The sequence below is a fragment of the Daucus carota genome, chromosome 2 (genome assembly GCF_001625215.2).
Source record: "Daucus carota subsp. sativus chromosome 2, DH1 v3.0, whole genome shotgun sequence".
Lineage (NCBI taxonomy): Eukaryota > Viridiplantae > Streptophyta > Magnoliopsida > Apiales > Apiaceae > Daucus > Daucus carota.
Window position 1 is genome coordinate 40,065,965 of NC_030382.2, and position 18,109 is coordinate 40,084,073.

Below are 18,109 nucleotides of genomic sequence, written 5' to 3' on the forward strand. Positions count from 1 at the left end.
TTCCATTTTCCAAATTAATTACTAATTTGATAGCTAAATTATTATTTATTGTAAATTACTAATATATTTTTAACTTGCGAAATCATATACTACCTTAAGCTGGTCTGCTGGAGGAAGGATTTAGCCCCCGAAAAAAAAAAATAGTATTGCGAAAGGAATTTTGCCAAACAAAAAAAATAAAATACTGCTAAAGGAATAGTACACCAGATTACCAGAACCGAACATCTGAGCAAAAATACAGATATGATCACAATTCACACGAAGTCAGGTAGAGCCACTATCGAAACTAGTCATTCACAAACAAGTTCAAGTTGAAGCTAACATGGACTTAGCTCCAACTAGCACATTATGCCTTCCTATAACATTAAGCTCCAATGCGTGCATAAATATGAGCACCTGCTTAGGGCATCTCATAGCTGGCCGATGATACATCTTATTTTGATTTTGATTTTGTGTCCCTTCTCGGTATAATTATAGAAAGCACTCCAACTACTGTATACACCGGTGAATATGACTTTGTAATGGCAGTTGCAATCTATAGCAACGCTAAATTGAGATGCTACTTTTCTTATTTTTACGGTTACTATCATCAGATCCTTATGGTATAACAGCTACACGTAGTTTACAACACCAACAGCTTAGACAGTTGTTGAGAAAGCCCAGTATTAAGCATAAAGTTGTCACAGCTTTGAACGTCCAACCACTGCACCTGGCCTGCAAGTCACAAATAGTTTTCAAAATTTCAACTATGTATATATGATTCATAGCAGCTAGGACAAATTAATATACACAAGTAGCCGTTAACAATATATCTGCAAAGACCAGTAACATTTGAGTGCTTACCTGGATCAGCAACAACTTATTATTATTTACCAAAACCATTGAATTCACTATCATTTCCATTCACCTATTCATTAATTAAAGATGTAGTGCATAGTGAAAATTCAGTGGTTTTATGTTATATAGATGCCAACAAAACAAAAGGAAAAATATAACTCTTGAGAGAGCAACAATGTAATTAATTATATATCTTAAACTCATGCTTTGCATGTAAAAGGTGGGAGCCGGTAATTTTCTACATGAAAGAGGTCTGATTATCTATACGTCAAGTTTCTCATACTCAAGGGACTTCATTCACAAAGTTCAAAGTAGTTAATTTCACATTTCATCCAATTAGGGAGTTCAAATTTAAAAAATTATCACCTAACATTAACTAGATGTCCCTTGTGATCAAACACACACAAGTCTTGGAAACACAATCTGTAAGTGAGCAAACTTACTATGGGAAAGTTTAATAGTAGATGAGGATTATCTAGCCTTAAACTAGGTAATTTACCTATCAGTAAACATGACAATCCATATTCCATACACAGAGCAATATCATGAGCAAACCAGGTAACCTACCTTTCTGTAAGCATGACAATCCATACACAGAGCAATATCATGAGCACATCTATTTAACATAAAAGTTAATGGCTTACATGAGCTCCAGAACAAGAGCAGAAGCTCCTCCTCCCCCATTGCAAATTCCAGCAACACCAATCTTTGCATTGTTTTGTCTCAGTACCTGCACATGATACTGTTGACTCAGAGATACTAAAACCTTATTCCTAGACAGAAAAGCAAAAACAATTGACCATTAATATATTATGCAAAAAAACAATCGACATCATTTGGACACACGGCATCTGTCATCTTTTGGCATCTCTGGAGGCCAAAGAGAGAAGAATGATAATTTATTGTGCAACTTCCATAATAAGTTAAAGCGGATAATATCAAAAATTCTTCTCATAAGCACTCATATACATCAGAGTTCAAAGTGCCTAAGTGCTTGCACATAATTCAGATAATATATGTCAAATGTTCGGCAAATCTTGATCAGTTAATATTGTATTAATGTCATGCATCATTACAAAGATCTGAGGGTTATATATGATTCTATCAAGGTCAACACTCAACACGTTCACAGCAAGAAGCTATAGGGAACCCACTGTATCTATATAGAAGTAGAAAAAACAGTACCCCAAGTAATGTGATCAAAAGCCGAGCTCCACTGCAACCAAGTGGATGTCCCAAAGACACAGCACCTCCATGAACATTCAATTTTTTCTAAATTCAGAAGTATTGAGAATATAATTTAGACTTAGATGGTAAATGATATTCCCAGACAAGCTAATATAAATATATAGTTATAATAGAGCTGCAAAGGACACAGATGACTTACATCACTGATCCCAAGGAGCTTCTGATTAGCAAGAGCCACAACCTATACAAACAAAGTGATTAGAGTGCTTGTACTAATAACAAGGCTCTTAAAGAATCAGAGAGCGAGAACTCTTACAGAAAAGGCTTCATTTATCTCATAATAATCAACTTCAGAAGCCTGCAAACCAGCATTTGTGATAGCTTTCGGTATGGCTAGCGATGGAGCCGTAGTAAATAACTCAGGGGCCTGCATATTTAGGGAGCAAAAATTACACCACCAACTTACAAGTCACAGGGAACTAACAAATGAATACAATACCTGAGCAGCATCAGCAAAGCCTCTGATCTTCGCAATCACTTGTAAGCCAAGTTTACGTGCCATCTCACCACTAGTCAGCACTAGTGCAGCTGCACCATCACTGTTTACGATGAAAAACTATCAAGATAGGTTGTAAAAAAAGATGATGTGGTCTCAGAGAATTTGTAGATAAGGTAGTCCCAAAATTTTCATTATAATATTAAGACATGCCTCATACTTGGGACTACGAAACTTTGAAAAACCTTATTAATACATTTCAGATTTTTTTGAATATAGGGGGAGGGGTTAAAGGAAGGCCACTTTGTCATTTTGGTTATATGTTGAGATTAAGTTCTTCATCTAACAGGGACAGTTGGCCTGCCAGTATAGAAGCCAGTAAAAGACATGTCTGGAAGTTGCCCTTGACACATCAGTGACAGTGTAGAAGAAAACAGATAGACAGAAAGAGAACCTTATACTAGAAGCATTGCCAGCAGTGACAGAACCCCCGTTTGTCTTGAAACTTGGCCTGAGTTTTTTCAGTTTTGATGCATCGAACTAAGCATTACAGGAAAAGAACATATAACAATTAATGAAAAATTAAGTGTGGAACGTAATGTAATCAAAATTCATCCCCACAGGCATGCTTTGCATCTTTATTAGCAAAACAGTGGCAATAAAAAGCAGCAAATGAGGAACTCACAGAAGTAACATGTAATGCAATATACAGCTGATAGAAAAGAGCATGCTGCAACAGCAACTGGCATCAAACTAAACAAACAATTTAATTTGATGGGATTACTCCATGTTATGCATACATACATGCATGGATCTTATGTTGCAATCATATATTCCAGAAGTATAAGAGCATTAAAAGAAAAGAAAGTAGAAACAGTATGAGTGACGAGCCACTAAAATGGACATGACTGTACCCAAATGTCTGAAAAACAATGAATATTATTGGTTTGTATATCAATTTAATCATATTCTATCTAGTGTGTCCTACTTTAACGATATTACCTAGTCAAATATAACATATGGAATTCTTTATGCTAGACTTTGTAACTTTGCCAAGTGATGGAATAAATTTAATCAAAGCAATTACTGAACTTTAATAATGGACAATTTTAGTTGCTAGCAGATGCATGTTCAAATATTAAGCTACCAAGTTTCAATTCAACCAGTCCAGATTTGATCATGCCAGAGTTATGTTGCATAAAACTAGAATATCAATATTGTATTACCTTTCCCAGGCCTTCATCTTTATCAACGACAGTAGAACCTTTTCCTCTCAACCCAGAAACTTTAACCTGCAGTAATGATAACAATACTCAGGAATAAGCAATATGATAAATTAAATATTTTACTACTTGGTACACTTAAAGATCACAAAGAATGGGATCCTAACCGGAACTATTTCCCATGAAAAGGCACCACTTCTTTGAGCAGCCACTCCTCGATTAAAGCTTTGAATTGCATAAGAATCCTGAAAAAGGACAAAAAAAGGGAGCTAAGAAAGTGTGGTTTGATCTACTTCGCTATGGAAGACCAAGGACAATCTTCTTAACAAGTATTGTTAACACAAAACTGTATAAGCCCTCTTAATACATTGATATTTGATTGAATATCGTTCCCTGGGTGTTAATTTGCTTGATTTAGCAATGAAGAGACATGTAAATATAAGAAACATTAATTTCTAAGAATGCCAGATTCTTGAGGAAACACACTTAAGAGAATTTATTTATTTCAACTCACTCTCTCTGTGTACATGTACATTAACAGTAGAAGGAAAAAAAGATTGAGACTCCCTTTCGTTTCTTACCAAGGGGTCAAGCCTCAATGGAGATATGTGTGTGTTAGTACTCAAATTTCGGAGCTTAATATATTCCAGAGCTTAATTTGCAGAAGAGCAATGACCTCCTAAAAATAGAGGAAACTTGGGGGACAACCAACTCTCTAAAATGTAGAATCACTAGTACCAAATTAAGTATGGCTAAATGTAAGTCCTTGTAATCTTTTAGATTAACACTCACTTAGGTCTAAAGATGTTGCAAGTGCCTATCTATATTTTAATTATCTAATATACTGAAGACATGAGTGACGAGGGAAATAAAATAGAGGGAGACAAAAGAGGAGGATCAGAAAGAGAGGGAAAGGAGAGATGATTGGAGAGGGGGGGGGGGGGGGGGGGATAAACTGTCACACCAGCTACTTTTTTATCAAGCTGAATCATCCAGCGGTTATCCCACAACATCTCCTAGCGACCGAATAGGAAAATAAACAGACACATCTATCCTTATAACTTTCACAATCACTAACCAAATAATTTATTTATAAAATTTCAGAAAATCAAAATGACACTGCTAAACATGCTGGAATACTACATACTAATGGAATGCAACGAAATAACACACCTGCTCGTCTCTTGTCACTCTATGCTGTTCAGCACATAACTCAGCACAGACCCCCATTCCAAAATCATTGTAAACATCCCATAGGCCATCCTTAAGCATCCCATCAATTATATTTTCATGTCCTAATCGAGAACCCTTTCTGTGGAAATGATAAAATCAATGTAAATATAACTTGTACAACTTGCTGTTAGTCGAAACAGACACATAGACAGAAATTTAAGCAGCGACATGCTTTTGTACAATCTGCCCTGCAGTAAAAAGGGATATAACATTTCCCCCCAAAATTTGCAACGTTAGTGTAAAAAGAATGGGGAGAATTTGTCTTTGTACTGAAGAGCTATAAGAGTATGGTCTGGATAGGATACTGACTTAAGCTTCTAGCATTATGAAATAATTTTGTTAAGTTCCAGACATGAGCCCTTTCCACCCCAATTGTCGGATTGACATCACTACTGGCGCAACAAACTTGAACCCAGAAACCTGGACAACAGAGGATAAGCCCTTACCAATTGGACTATCCAATTGCACTCGAACTCCCTGTTACTTTAATTGATACTAATGCCTAAAATCTACAGAATGCTTCCAATTGGTGTGAGTAGTGCATTTATATTCACAAGCAAAGCATCTTACATGGAAGTGTTTCTGTCAACTTCATAATGTACATACAAAAAGTAATGCTACTGCCATGGAACAGAAGAGACTCTTAGTTCTGATCAAATCTAGTTATTGACTTCGGACTCTAATTCTTTAGTGGAGAAAATTTTATGCAATGAACTATCAACGAGAAGCCTAACCTCGATCCTGCTAGATATTTAGGAGCATTAGACATGCTCTCCATACCGCCAGCCACAACAACATCATTGGCACCCAATTGGATAGACTGTGCTGCAAGCATTGTTGCTGTATTCAAAACGGCAAATGTTTAGAGTAATATCTGAAGGATAATGTCAACAGATATTTTACAGATGGACAGCTCACCTTTCATCCCTGAAGAACATACTTTATTAATTGTGGTGCAGATCACTTTATTAGGTATTCCTGCACCTAATGCCGCCTGTCTTGCAGGTGCTTGCCCCAAATTAGCACTCAAAACATTTCCAAAAAAGACCTCTTCTACGAGTGATGGATCAACTCTAGCCCTTTTAAGTGCACCTACAGTAAACAGTCACAAAAAAGACATTCAGAACTTTAACACGATCAAACAGACAATGAAGATCAAGGTTTTTTAACAGATCTTACTTTCAATAGCAACAGAGCCAAGTTGGGTAGCTGACAGTGAGGAAAGAGAACCAAGGAAATCACCCATCGGAGTTCTTGCAACACCGACAATGCATACATCTGTACCAATAAAGTAATGTGTACAATAATTAGACAAGAGCTTGGAGTTCTCAATATCATCTGTTCTCCCCCCCCCCCCCCCCCCACTCCCCCCAACTGGGAGGCATCAGCCTCATTCAGATCACTCTTTTTTAGTGCTCAAAAAAACAGGGAACGGTGCAAATTCCACTTAAGAATAAGAAGATTAAAACGTTCTTGCTTTCCTTGCGATGGGCCTCGAAGTGTGTGTGTGTGGTGGTGGGGGGGGGGGGGGGGGGGGGGCATGTCAAGTACCGATTTAAACTAAATCCTGCCTACCAAACCACGAACTGTGTAAAAGAGCTACTACAACTTCAGATAAGCGAAACAGCTTTAGTGGAAAACAATCGCCCGACAAGAAAATAAACCATTTGCATTGTTGTTAAGTTACCAACCCCCATCTCCCGCTATCCGTCACATCTTGAGGTGTTGAAACTCGGGCTTAACTAAAACATAGATCTTAAACACTCCCCTCATTCCAAAGCTCATTTTATTCGACATTCAAAGAGTGAATCACACAAGAATTCCATCATTTATAACAACTTTTAATATATCATCCCAATTAAAATTTCTAAAAAAATCATTACATCAAAGGCACGGGCTCACAATCTCAAGTCATTAGCAGAGTAGCTTAACCAGATTATGTAAATTACGCTACATAGAAACACAAACAAAGCAAGTAGAACAACCTCGAGGTTTGATCGAATCAGGAAAGCGTCCTTCATGAGCCATTGAATTGTCTAATCAACAACAAATCTGCATACAATTGAAGTTCACAACCATAATTAAAAATGACACATGTTGTGAAACTGAAGATTAATTGCAGATTAACGAGGATCATATAAATATCAAAGTGAAAGTGATGATTACCTTTGTAATTAACTACTAACAGAGAGGGTTTAAAATGAAGCAGTATAGCAGATAAATATATATATGAGGATAGGGCAGGTTGTTCTTACAGGCCGACGCTATTGTGGAATGGCGTGCCATTTTCGGACTGTATTAATTTTGCCTCGTCAGCTCAACTACTTTCGTTTTTTATCTTCCACGTCTGTAAAAATAATTCGGTATTTCCATACTTTTTAAGGCCCATTTTATTGGAGGGGTTCCGGCCCTAAATAACTAGATTTTAGGTGAAAATGCCCTAAATAACAAAATACCCGAATCGTGGCCCTCACTGACCATTAGAGACGTTTGTGATGTAGCGTCTTAGGTTTTTAAACCAAAACGCTACATCGTGTAGCGTCTTACTCTTTTATTTTTTTTTTAAAAGTTAAAACGCTTTCATCACTAGCGTTTAAGACAATGGTACTTTTTAATTTTCAGCAACACGCCACTTAGTCTCACGTTCTGCTACTTGCTTTACAAGAAACGCCCTTTGGGTTGGCGTTTTATCTATTTTCAAATCTTTTTAAAAATTCAAATGTTTTTTGTTTACACTAAATGTTGAACAACACTTAATTCACTTTATTAAACCGGTTACTCGGTTTTAGGGTCTTCATCCTTAAAGTCTCGAATTAATTAAAGTATAAATTAATCATTCTACATCCTAAACCTAAACCCTAAATGTTAACGATTGTAAATTTATTTATTCCGCCGGCGTCTCGGCTTCAGGGCCTTCGGCCCTTCAGCCTCGCTTAATTAGGGTTTAGGCTCGAGGGAGTAGGGCCTACCGGCCCTACACCCTCAATCCTAAACCCTAACCGTCGGCCAATTTAATATACAGTACGAACTAATCATTCTGCAACCCAAACCTAAACCCTAGATGTTAACGGTTGTAAATTTATTTATTCCGCCGGCGTCTCGGCTTCCGGGCCTTCGGCCCTTCAGCCTCGCTTAATTAGGGTTTAGGCTCGAGGGAGTAGGGCCTACCGGCCCTACACCCTCAATCCTAAACCCTAACCGTCGGCCAATTTAATATACAGTACGAATTAATCATTTTACAACCCAAATCTAAACCCTAAAAGTTTAAACCAGTCGAATTAATTAAAGTTTAGGCTGTTTTATTTCTTCATCAGATTTAGCCTTTTCTCTCTTTTAAGTCTTGTATATATAAAAGTGGTAAAACACCACCCGTCGAAGCATTTTCTGTTTGATATATGTCAGACGCTACTTTGTATAGCGTGTTCATCTATTTATGTAAAAGAAGACGCTGCTCGACGTATCGTCCTTCTCTAAGAGTAAAACGCTATCTCCTCTGCGTCTCTAAATGTCATTGCGGGGCCTTTTTTAAAAAAACGGTTATTTTGGGCATTAATTCTGATATTCTTGGTAATCAGGGCCATCTTTCCTTATTGGAGCAACTAAAATTTATAATATAATTATAAGAATTTGTTATTTTTTGTTCATAATTTCCTCTAGACAGAAGACAAGTAGACAACTGTGATATGCAAATTGTAAATTAAATACAGTTAATTTTACTTAAACGAAGAAATTAATAAACACTCATGAAAAAAGGTCAAAAGAATGTAACTCCTTTACTTAGTTAATCAATAAATTCGTATCTAAGTTTAATTTAAAATAATTCGAGTTTAGACTATAAAATGATATTTTAAACTATATTTTAATATAATAGCAACTAATATGTAATCTTTTTCCGTATGTCTAAAATTTTGACAAAAATGATAAAATTCACATGACTAAATTCTTAAACGTGGCAATGTCTTGTTGACATAAAAAATATTCACATATTTTTTTTACTAATTTTGTTCATAATACCGTTTTTCATTTTTAATCTACAAGATAATCTGATATTGACTTTCACAAAAATATAATTTCAGTTTCAAAATTAAAATTCATATATCATTCTTGGTTTTGAATCCAAGTCTTGATAATATCTCATTTCATGCATAAGAATTTTATCTGTAGACAATGTTTAATTTTTTTGTCTTTTGAATTCATTTTGTTAATGTCATTATTATTTTGACAAAATTATGTAGACAGAGAGCTGATGTGGATTGATTTTTTCTGGGGAGAATTTTTTAAAAAGTGATTGTAAGCTTTTTCTAATCCAAAGAATATTTCTACACACAGTTCTAGTACTTTAGTCTGAAAAGTTTGTAACTTACCCAATAATCTAAAAGCTTAATCTAATATCATAATAGTAAAATATATAATTAAAACATAATCAAATCAAATAAATATAATAGATTTACGTACTTTAACTTATTTATTTTTATAGTCTTAAATTGCATAACCGATAATCGAACATTCGAACTGCCCAAAAATGCTGAGGCTCCCGCATTTACGAGCCAGCATGTTATTTTCTCCTCCTGTTAACTCTACTCATATTCTGGTCACCCTATTTCCCCTTCTCTCCACACTCAACCCCAAAATACCCCTCCTCCACCTCCACTGTTCAAAACCCTATTTCTCAACAATGGCCGACGATTCATCCACCGCCGCCGCCTCCACCACCACCTCACCACCCCTCACCGCCGTCGCCACCACCACCGTCACCGGCGGCCTATCCAAAACCGCTCAAAAGAAGCTCTTAAAACAGCAAAAATTCGAAGCCAAGAGAGCTGAGAAGAAAGCGGCAGCCAAGGCGCAGAAGAAGAGCGAGACGGAGCGGAAGCGGAAGGAATGGGAGGACAAGCTGGCGACTATGTCGGAAGAGGAGAAGCTGAAAGTGATGGAGTCGAGGAAAGAGGTGAGGAAGGAGAGGATGGATAGGAGAGCTGAGGAGAAGCAATTGAAAGCGGAGAGGCTGAATGCGGCGAAGATGAATGGGCAGAATGTGGTGATTGATCTCGAGTTTTCGGATCTTATGACTCCCACTGAAATCAATAGTCTTGTTCAGCAGGTACATTTTGACCCGGCTTTCGTAATTTCAGCGCATTAGATTTATGTAGCTTATATGGAAATGGTGTGCATTGTATATTATGCGTAGTGAGGTTTGAAGTCTCGACCGATAACATGTTAGTTTCCTCTCTAAACATTTTTAATTATTGCTGTTGATCTTAGTTATATCTATAAAATACTCCACGTAAATTGGTTCAATCCTCTGTTTCCCCTTTCTCACCAATATCCTACATATATCAATATTAGGAGCCTATTCTAATTAATATACCGTAGCACCTGAATGTATAAAATTTGGGGATAAGCTGTATTGGAGATTTTAAGCTAAATAGGCCTGCTAGGTATTTTACTGTTGTTTGTTGAATTGTATTAAGCAGGGAAAATCAAGCTGTTCTCAACAGAGGTTTTCTGCTTCTTTTTGTTTTCTAGATTGAGTGGTATTATACCTATCAAATAGTTTAGAAGGTAACAGAATGCTTGCTTACCCTGAGGCGTGTTAGCTCTTTAGAAAGACTCCTTGTTAAGTAGGTCATTTTTAATAAGGATGTTTAGGCTTGCCAAATAAGATAGTATTGCTTTGTTTGCTGTATGTTGGTGCTGACTTAAAGAAAATGAACACACCAACAAATGCTCCGTCTATTTCATTCATATTAACCATGTTTTAAACTAAAGTGGTGATTTTTGCCACCTTTATCAGATACAGCAAATTAAGTTTTGTATATGCAGTAATTTGATGAAATGGTATTATTTGAGTTTAAACTTGATAAACAAATTATTTGTTTAGAAGTTATTTAATTGATTTGTGTAAGTTTGAATAAAATGGAGTCATGGGCAGAGTAACAATTGATTATTTGAGTGCCATTAAATACTTTCAAGGTGATGACACAAGATACCAAAACTTCTAACTACAAACCCGAGCAACATTAACACCGTAACTGCCAATCCTGAATAAAGGAAAATTTAAATAGTTTCTAGATAGTGAGGGCCTAATTCACATATTTCTCAGCAGAGGAATATAGTTTGGATAAAGAAAGAAGAAGCAATAAAAGGAAGAGGTGAATAGACCGTAATTGAAAATTTTAGGGGAAAATGTTGAACACTGCCTTCAGCCTGCCAAAAATGACTGCCATCACCAACAACCACCATAAACCCTCAAAAACTTTCTAGCTGGCTAACCTTTTACAACCTTTTTTAAAGATTTAGTGGTAAAATTGAGCCCCTATCATATTATTGGTGAACTTGATATGTATACATAGTTGACAAGGCCAGAAAATAGCTAGGCGTGGGACCCGACTTAGTTTTTAAGGCATAGACGACACCTAGGGCCGCCTAAGTCTATTCAGTTTGCCTCATTTATGCCTAATTTCGTTTGACCCAGCCAGTATATGTTTGGTCTGGTCCAGCCAAAAATAGGTTATAAAGAATATTGTCATCTTGCAAATATTACGGTCACCAGTGAAACCGTCTACAACGATCTAAACCAAAGAATTCGTTAAAAAATAATAATTCTATCAGGTATTCAGGTTATTCTATTATTCTTATTATAACCTTTACAAATACACCACACACATATATGTATAGTATATACATGTTTTGTATTTTGTATACAATATTTCAGTAGTATAACTACACTTTTTCTGTTTAGTTTAACACATAAATGTATGTATGTAAGAAAACAACCAATATATATAGTCAATTTTATAAGCGGCCTAATGGCCACCCAGGTGGGTGACTGTCTAAGAGCTGCACTATGACTGCTGGACAGTTTAAAGTTTGTGCGTAGGATAACTGTAATTTTTACAGGTCGAGGCTGAACTGAAAACTGATAACTGTATTATTTCATCTCTATGAACTTTTTTTGAATACGTGTCTTCGTTCACATGAATTATAGAATGTGTAGGTGCATACAGATAGACACACAGCACAAGTGAACATTATGTTCCTAGTACAAATTTGAACTCCCCTCTTAATGGGGTCACTTAGACTCTTCTGTATAACTAATTGATAGAACTGCAAGACACGGTTAATATCTGTATAGATATGTGGGGAAAACTGGGATGTCTGATGATCAGGATTTGTTTGTGTGTATGTTTTCCAAATGGCATTTTGGGATCATTCAGATTGGTCGTTGATCCCTTGTAAGATGATCTAATACAGATTGACAGGAAGCTCTCTGAAAGCTTTATAACTTTTGTACCACTGATTTTTGTGGGAGGACCCTCTCTTTTCATTTTGAATTTATCTCCTTATCCCTCTCTTTCTCTTCACAAGCTTTTTGTTTCATCAAAGATTAGGAAAAAAATTCATGCTTGGATTCATCATTTGTTGAGGCACTTTACAAATATTTTGTGTAATAAAATCTCCTATTTTGTATTGGAGCTCCATCTTCATTCTATTCTATATATGATCTGATTTATTTGTATGTTTATGTGCATGTTTGTCTATTTCAGAATCTGCCATCCTCTTGCATAGGGTATTCTCTTGAAAGTAAATTCTAAGATAAACAATATATTATTTCTTTAATGCTTGCAGATTATGTACTGCTATGCAGTAAATGGGCGATGTACTTCCGCCGCTCATCTTTGGTTGACTGGTTGCCAAGGAGAAATGGACAAGCAACTTCAACGGCTCCCAGGCTTTGATAAGTGGATCATCGATAAAGACACTCAACCATATATTCAAACCTTCGAACATCAAAAGGAACATTTAGTGTACCTAACAGCAGATTCTGAAACCATGCTGGATGACCTTGATCCTAAGAAGATATATATTGTTGGGGGATTAGTGGATCGAAATAGATGGAAAGGAATAACCATGAAAAAAGCAGAAGAGCAGAACATACAAACAGCAAAACTCCCAATAGGGAACTTCCTGAAAATGTCCAGTTCCCAGGTATTGTTTATCAGAAGTATATTTATGTTAGGACTATATGCTTTCTTCCACAGAGTACTCTTTCTTCTTCCTTTGGTGAATACACACACACACACACACACACATACACATTCTTAATGAATATGATGCAATTATTAACAACTTTCTTACATACATATTACTCCCTCCGTCCCTCTGATTTCTATACACTTTCCTTTTCGGGATGTCCCATTCAATTCTATACATTTCAAAACTTTCCCAAAATAGTAAACTTTTATAATATAAAAATCCCACCCACCCACTACGTCAATCTACTTTTTCAAATCTATCAATTAAATATGCATGGGGCCCACTACTTTACCTACTTTTTTTTCTCTTTCTCATTACTTTACACTACTTTATACACTTTTCTTAGTCTACCATTCCAAATGTATACATCCCAGAGGGACGGAGGGAGTATGTATCATAGAACAATAGTGTAAAGTTTTGCGTGTTAAAATTTCATCAATTGATTAGTGGAACAATGAAATGTGAATCATTATATGAATAAGAGAGAATATGTATTGATGTTGCTGCACATCCTCCCTGGTTTCTTAAAATGAGTCTATTGTATTGATAACTTGAGAGCTGGACAAGTGAGTTGCTCCCAACAGACTCTAACAGTACTTTGTTTGCAACTCATTGCAAGTGAATCACTTAACCTCACTACTATAAGTTTATAACTAGTAATCAGTTAACTTGTCATTTTGAGTTTATTGACCCTTTCAATTTAAATGTCACTATTACATGTTTGATAAAACTATGAGGCGCTCTGTGAAATTTGGTAACTAAACGCACTATAACAATTATTCTGGATGGTCATTAGGTGATGATCATTGTCAATTATCGTATGTAAATCTGTTTTTGCGGTAGTAGTCTTGAATATATGTATAAAGCTCGGGATCCGACAACAACGACAATAAATTGCGGAATACAGGAGGTCAAGTAAATTAGAAAGTGCAAATATAGTCTGAGTTGATCATAATTTCAAGTTATAGAAAGTGCGACTAGAATAGCATGTTTTGAATTTTATGTAAATTAGTTGGGAAATCGATTAAGATGATCCCACTCTTACAGTTTCACACAATAGGAGTCCGTTCTTAAACTTAACTGACTGCAAATTTGACCTTTTGGATTGATGTAACATAAAATTAGAAACTATTTGTGCTAAAATTTAAAACAATTAGTAGCATTCAACTGTAGAACTTTTATCAACTACAATCTTTGGAGTTCCCATTATTGTGAGCTTGTGAAGTTTAAGACACTGCTTTTTGACATCAGAAAAATATGTGTATCCATGCGAACTTTTTACCAATAATTAGGTTTATATGTTGAATAATCTGTGGAAGCTTGGTGCATATCTCATTTTTTTTTTCAAATCGTCCTTGTGATTGCAGGTACTCACTGTGAATCAAGTGATAGAGATAATACTAAAGTACTTGGAGACAAGAGACTGGAAGGACTCATTTTTTCAAGTGATTCCTCAGAGAAAAAGATTCGAAGCTGATTCAGAAGAAAAGCAAGGAGACCTTGTAGATGACAAAGATGAACAACAGTATGACGTTCAAGAGAAGAAAAAGCCTTGTACGGAAACTTGAATGGCACATGGCTATTCTACTAAATCTATGTCAATTTCATATCATCATATACTAATGTGAGGATCTTGAAATCTAGTTTAGTGCTTTAGTATAGTGACTTCAACTTTCAAGTACCAGCAATTTTATAGCAGAGTCATCCAGTTATTTCATTAGACTTCTATAAAAATATTCAGTGAATCAGAAGCTTATAGATCTTTAAGATATTGCCCAAGTGTTTATCGTTTTTGGTTCAAGTGCTAGCAACTATACGTTTAATATGGTGTGTTGGTGTGTTTCATGTGTACTTTTAAGCCAACTGATGAATGGTCTTGCTAGCTTATGAACACAGTCTGATAATGAAACATCAACTAAATTTCGATTTAATAGTTTCATACCAACTTGAAAACAGTCATATCAAGCAACAACAATCCTGATAAACCTTAGCTAATAATCTGCAAATTTCCCTAAGATGAAACTACTTTAGTCTATTCATCCAATGTCTCTAAGAAACTTAACTTTCCACATTCTTCACTTTTAGCTTATGGATCAAGGGTATTAACTCCAGCACCAGACGGTCCAGCATTGTGAACATCATTCACAAAGCTCCCCATTGTCACAGCCCCTAGAAGCGCATTATGCGGCCCCATATAGTACCCTGGTGCAAATGTTGGAGGAATCCCCGGTGCCCCGTGCTCCCCTGACCTCCTCACCAGTGGCTCACCCCTCAGTGCGCTGCGCTCACCCCCATCAGCCTCACGAAAGCGGTCCAGGTAGAAGGTGAGTGGCTCGACGTAGTCATCAAACCCCAGACTGCTCATTGCCCAGAGCACATCTTCTGCAGTGATGGTCTTCCGCTGCTCCTTCTGGCACCTGTAGTTTGCTTCACTTGTTACAAAGCTGATGAACTCAGACACACTTTCTTGCACCAGTTCTTTGGCATCATCAGAGATCTTTGCATGGGAAGGGATGCTTTTCCGCATAAGGCGTATCACATTGGCAATCGGCATGAACCTATCTTGTTCTCTCACAAGGCAATCTTGATCACCAGCCGCTGGATTATTGTCAGTCCCTGTACTTGCCGTCCCTGTTCATGAAAAGTACACAAACACAAATAGCAGATTGTTGCAGATCATATGATCACAACAATAGTAGTTTCTCTATATATGCTGAAGTAGTCCATAAAAAGATAAAAATAAAAACTACATACCAAATTAACAGTTGGATATAATGATACCAAATTACCCGAATAATGGCTAGCTATGAGGTTATCCGGCCGATTAGTTCTGATTAATGTTTTTTACAACACAGTTGATAGGGGTTTTAAAACTTATTTAACTTTTTACATGCAAACAAAATCGATTGGAGGATTGAAGAAATGACTAGTTAAGCATAAGATAAAAGAGAGGCATGAAAGTTCAAGATACTACTAATACAGTTGCATGCTTGTCTAATACTACTGCTATTTGCCACATCAATAATCACAAAGATAAAATACAATTCTCAGATTAATGAATCAGATATTCTAACTTAAAACACGGTTAATCTTTCACCTATATATGCAAAAGAATGAATAAACATTACTTGAACACAGATGTGTGTGTTTGGGAGAGCATTTTATTAGCACAAGAAAACAAAGAGATGGTGAGATGACTAGAAATGCAGGCAAGATACAGTGAGATTATTTGTGTGTGAGAGAGAGAGGAGAGATAGGGGGAGAGAGAAAGAGAGAGGGAGAGGGAGAGAGGGAGAGGGGGAGGGGGGGGGGGGGGGGGGGAGAGAGAGAGAGAGGGTGTGTGTTGTGTATTACCAGAAGCAGGCAAGATACAGCGAGATTATTTGTGTGTGAGAGAGAGAGGAGAGAGAGAGAGGGGAGAGAGAAAGAGAGAGGGGGGGAGGGGGAGAGAGAGAGAGGGTGAGGGAGAGAGTGTGTGTTGTGAATTACCAGAAGCAGGCAACTGTTGCTGCTGATGAATCTTTCGGTACCCCTGAAAGCCTCTTGCCTGTTGATCTGCTCTCTCCATCTCTCTCTCTCTGAGCTATTCTCTCTCTCTCTCTGGAAGAAGCGAGTAATGCCAAAGGAACATGCAAATAAGAGTCGAGTATGTTGAAAAGAAAGAGAGAGAGAGAGGAGTTGCATGCAACACGTGGCAGAGCGTGATGAACAAGAAGACACAATAGGGCAATTGTCCAAAATGGTCTTGGTGATCTCTAGCCACTTTATTGCGCTGGGTAGGAAGAGGCACTATATACTGACCAAACGGAGTTACAATTGACTGTTACTCCCAACACTAATTCATTGTATCAACCACCATCTACTGCATTCATTGTCTTGTGTGTCTTTTTTATACACACACTTCACTTGTGTATAGTGTTTTTTTCCTTCTAAATACACTCTTGTATATTTGTAATTTTTGAATGTAATACTACTCTATTCCTCTGTATTAATGATTTATTATATTATTTATCCTATTTTATATGTAATTAATGAATATATTATTAATTGTTATCACACCTTAATTAAAAATGTCTACGATCTAGTAATATAGCTCTACCAACGAAGGGATCAAATCGACTTGAAAAATGGGAAGATTTGTACAAGTTATACGTTTTGTCACCACCAGCTTGTTCCTATGAATATGTCAGATACCCGTGACTTTGAAATAGCATCTCTCCCCAAAAAGCATGTTTTTTTTACCGACACACAAAATTTTTTTCTTGTCGTGAATGAACAAGATATTAAGGAATTGTCCATACATAAAATCAGAATTATTGATACGGCCTTTTCCACACAAAGAGAGAATTTTTTATTACAATAAAAGCAGAAGTGAGGTGGATTATTCAAGAATCAAAGTTGATTTGTTTTATAAAAAGAAGATATATCAATGAACTTCTCAAATGGTTTCACGGGATTCAACTAATAGTCTTGAATCATACCATATCAAAACAAACATTAATTTTTGTTGTTATTTACATTTTGTGACAATGTGGCTCATACCATATCTAATTATGTGTTTGGTTTTAAAATACGTAGAGTTTTGTTTTAATTTCTAATCATATTTATATTTAAATTTAACTAATTTTCAAATATAAATATAAATATGAATATCTACTCGCGTGCATTTGACAATATCTATATTCGAAAACAAACATGTTTAATATATATATGTTCAATTTATATTAATCTCGTCAATATAATTTTCTCATAGTATATATCTAACAATAAATATATCCAGCGTACTTGTTTAAATTAAAATATTTAAAAGTGCAATAATTAGGAATAAAAATGATCTATATACTTGTTTAAGAAAAATAAATAAATAATTGACATGTGTTATTAGGCCGGTACAGACATATTTAAAATAGATAAACCCAACTTATAGTCAAGTGATAATTAAAATATAACAGGCTTGTCAAAGTAAAAAACTCATAAATTAGTTCAAATGAGAACCACCAAAAAATTTATACACACACATATATAACAATAAAAATGGTTAAATATTGTAATCCAGTTTTATTATATATTCATAGTAGTTTCATAATATTTCCCT

The 18,109-nt window shown here is 36.0% G+C and overlaps 3 protein-coding genes across 3 annotated transcripts; 1 reads left to right on the plus strand and 2 right to left on the minus strand.

Moving 5' to 3' along the window:
- Positions 1–208: 208 nt before the first annotated feature.
- Positions 209–7,283, minus strand: LOC108210032 (acetyl-CoA acetyltransferase 2). The gene is made up of 15 exons (XM_017381278.2): positions 7,144–7,283; positions 6,963–7,029; positions 6,157–6,255; positions 5,896–6,069; positions 5,712–5,817; positions 4,918–5,056; positions 3,912–3,989; positions 3,748–3,813; positions 2,976–3,061; positions 2,525–2,624; positions 2,342–2,452; positions 2,225–2,266; positions 2,023–2,109; positions 1,482–1,567; positions 209–714 (listed from the first exon to the last, which is right to left on the minus strand). Exons 2-15 carry the CDS (start codon positions 7,003–7,005, stop codon positions 681–683), a joined length of 1,251 nt encoding a protein of 416 aa, XP_017236767.1. The 5' UTR covers positions 7,006–7,029; positions 7,144–7,283; the 3' UTR covers positions 209–680.
- Positions 7,284–9,509: 2,226 nt separating this feature from the next.
- On the plus strand, positions 9,510–14,815 carry LOC108203584 (tRNA (guanine(9)-N1)-methyltransferase-like). Its single transcript, XM_064087500.1, has 3 exons — positions 9,510–10,078; positions 12,607–12,966; positions 14,382–14,815. The coding sequence occupies exons 1-3, from the start codon at positions 9,530–9,532 to the stop codon at positions 14,580–14,582; spliced, it is 1,110 nt and encodes a 369-aa protein (XP_063943570.1). The 5' UTR covers positions 9,510–9,529; the 3' UTR covers positions 14,583–14,815.
- Positions 14,816–15,006: 191 nt separating this feature from the next.
- On the minus strand, positions 15,007–16,630 carry LOC108206142 (nuclear transcription factor Y subunit B-1). Its single transcript, XM_017376342.2, has 2 exons — positions 16,504–16,630; positions 15,007–15,645 (listed from the first exon to the last, which is right to left on the minus strand). The coding sequence occupies exons 1-2, from the start codon at positions 16,580–16,582 to the stop codon at positions 15,101–15,103; spliced, it is 624 nt and encodes a 207-aa protein (XP_017231831.1). The 5' UTR covers positions 16,583–16,630; the 3' UTR covers positions 15,007–15,100.
- Between the last annotated feature and the right edge of the window lie 1,479 nt (positions 16,631–18,109).

Excerpts from the sequence above, each read along its gene's own strand:
- LOC108203584 (XM_064087500.1), top strand. The coding sequence starts at position 9,530 with ATGTTATTTTCTCCTCCTGTTAACTCTACTCATATTCTGGTCACCCTA. Across the intron at positions 10,079-12,606 it reads TCAATAGTCTTGTTCAGCAG|ATTATGTACTGCTATGCAGT; the intron begins GTACATTTTGAC and ends TAATGCTTGCAG. Across the intron at positions 12,967-14,381 it reads TGAAAATGTCCAGTTCCCAG|GTACTCACTGTGAATCAAGT; the intron begins GTATTGTTTATC and ends TTGTGATTGCAG.
- LOC108206142 (XM_017376342.2), bottom strand. The coding sequence starts at position 16,582 with ATGGAGAGAGCAGATCAACAGGCAAGAGGCTTTCAGGGGTACCGAAAG. Across the intron at positions 15,646-16,503 it reads GCAACAGTTGCCTGCTTCTG|GGACGGCAAGTACAGGGACT; the intron begins GTAATTCACAAC and ends TTTCATGAACAG.
- LOC108210032 (XM_017381278.2), bottom strand. The coding sequence starts at position 7,005 with ATGGCTCATGAAGGACGCTTTCCTGATTCGATCAAACCTCGAG. Across the intron at positions 3,990-4,917 it reads GAGTGACAAGAGACGAGCAG|GATTCTTATGCAATTCAAAG; the intron begins GTGTGTTATTTC and ends GTCCTTTTTCAG. Across the intron at positions 1,568-2,022 it reads TTTTGATCACATTACTTGGG|GTACTGAGACAAAACAATGC; the intron begins GTACTGTTTTTT and ends TATCATGTGCAG.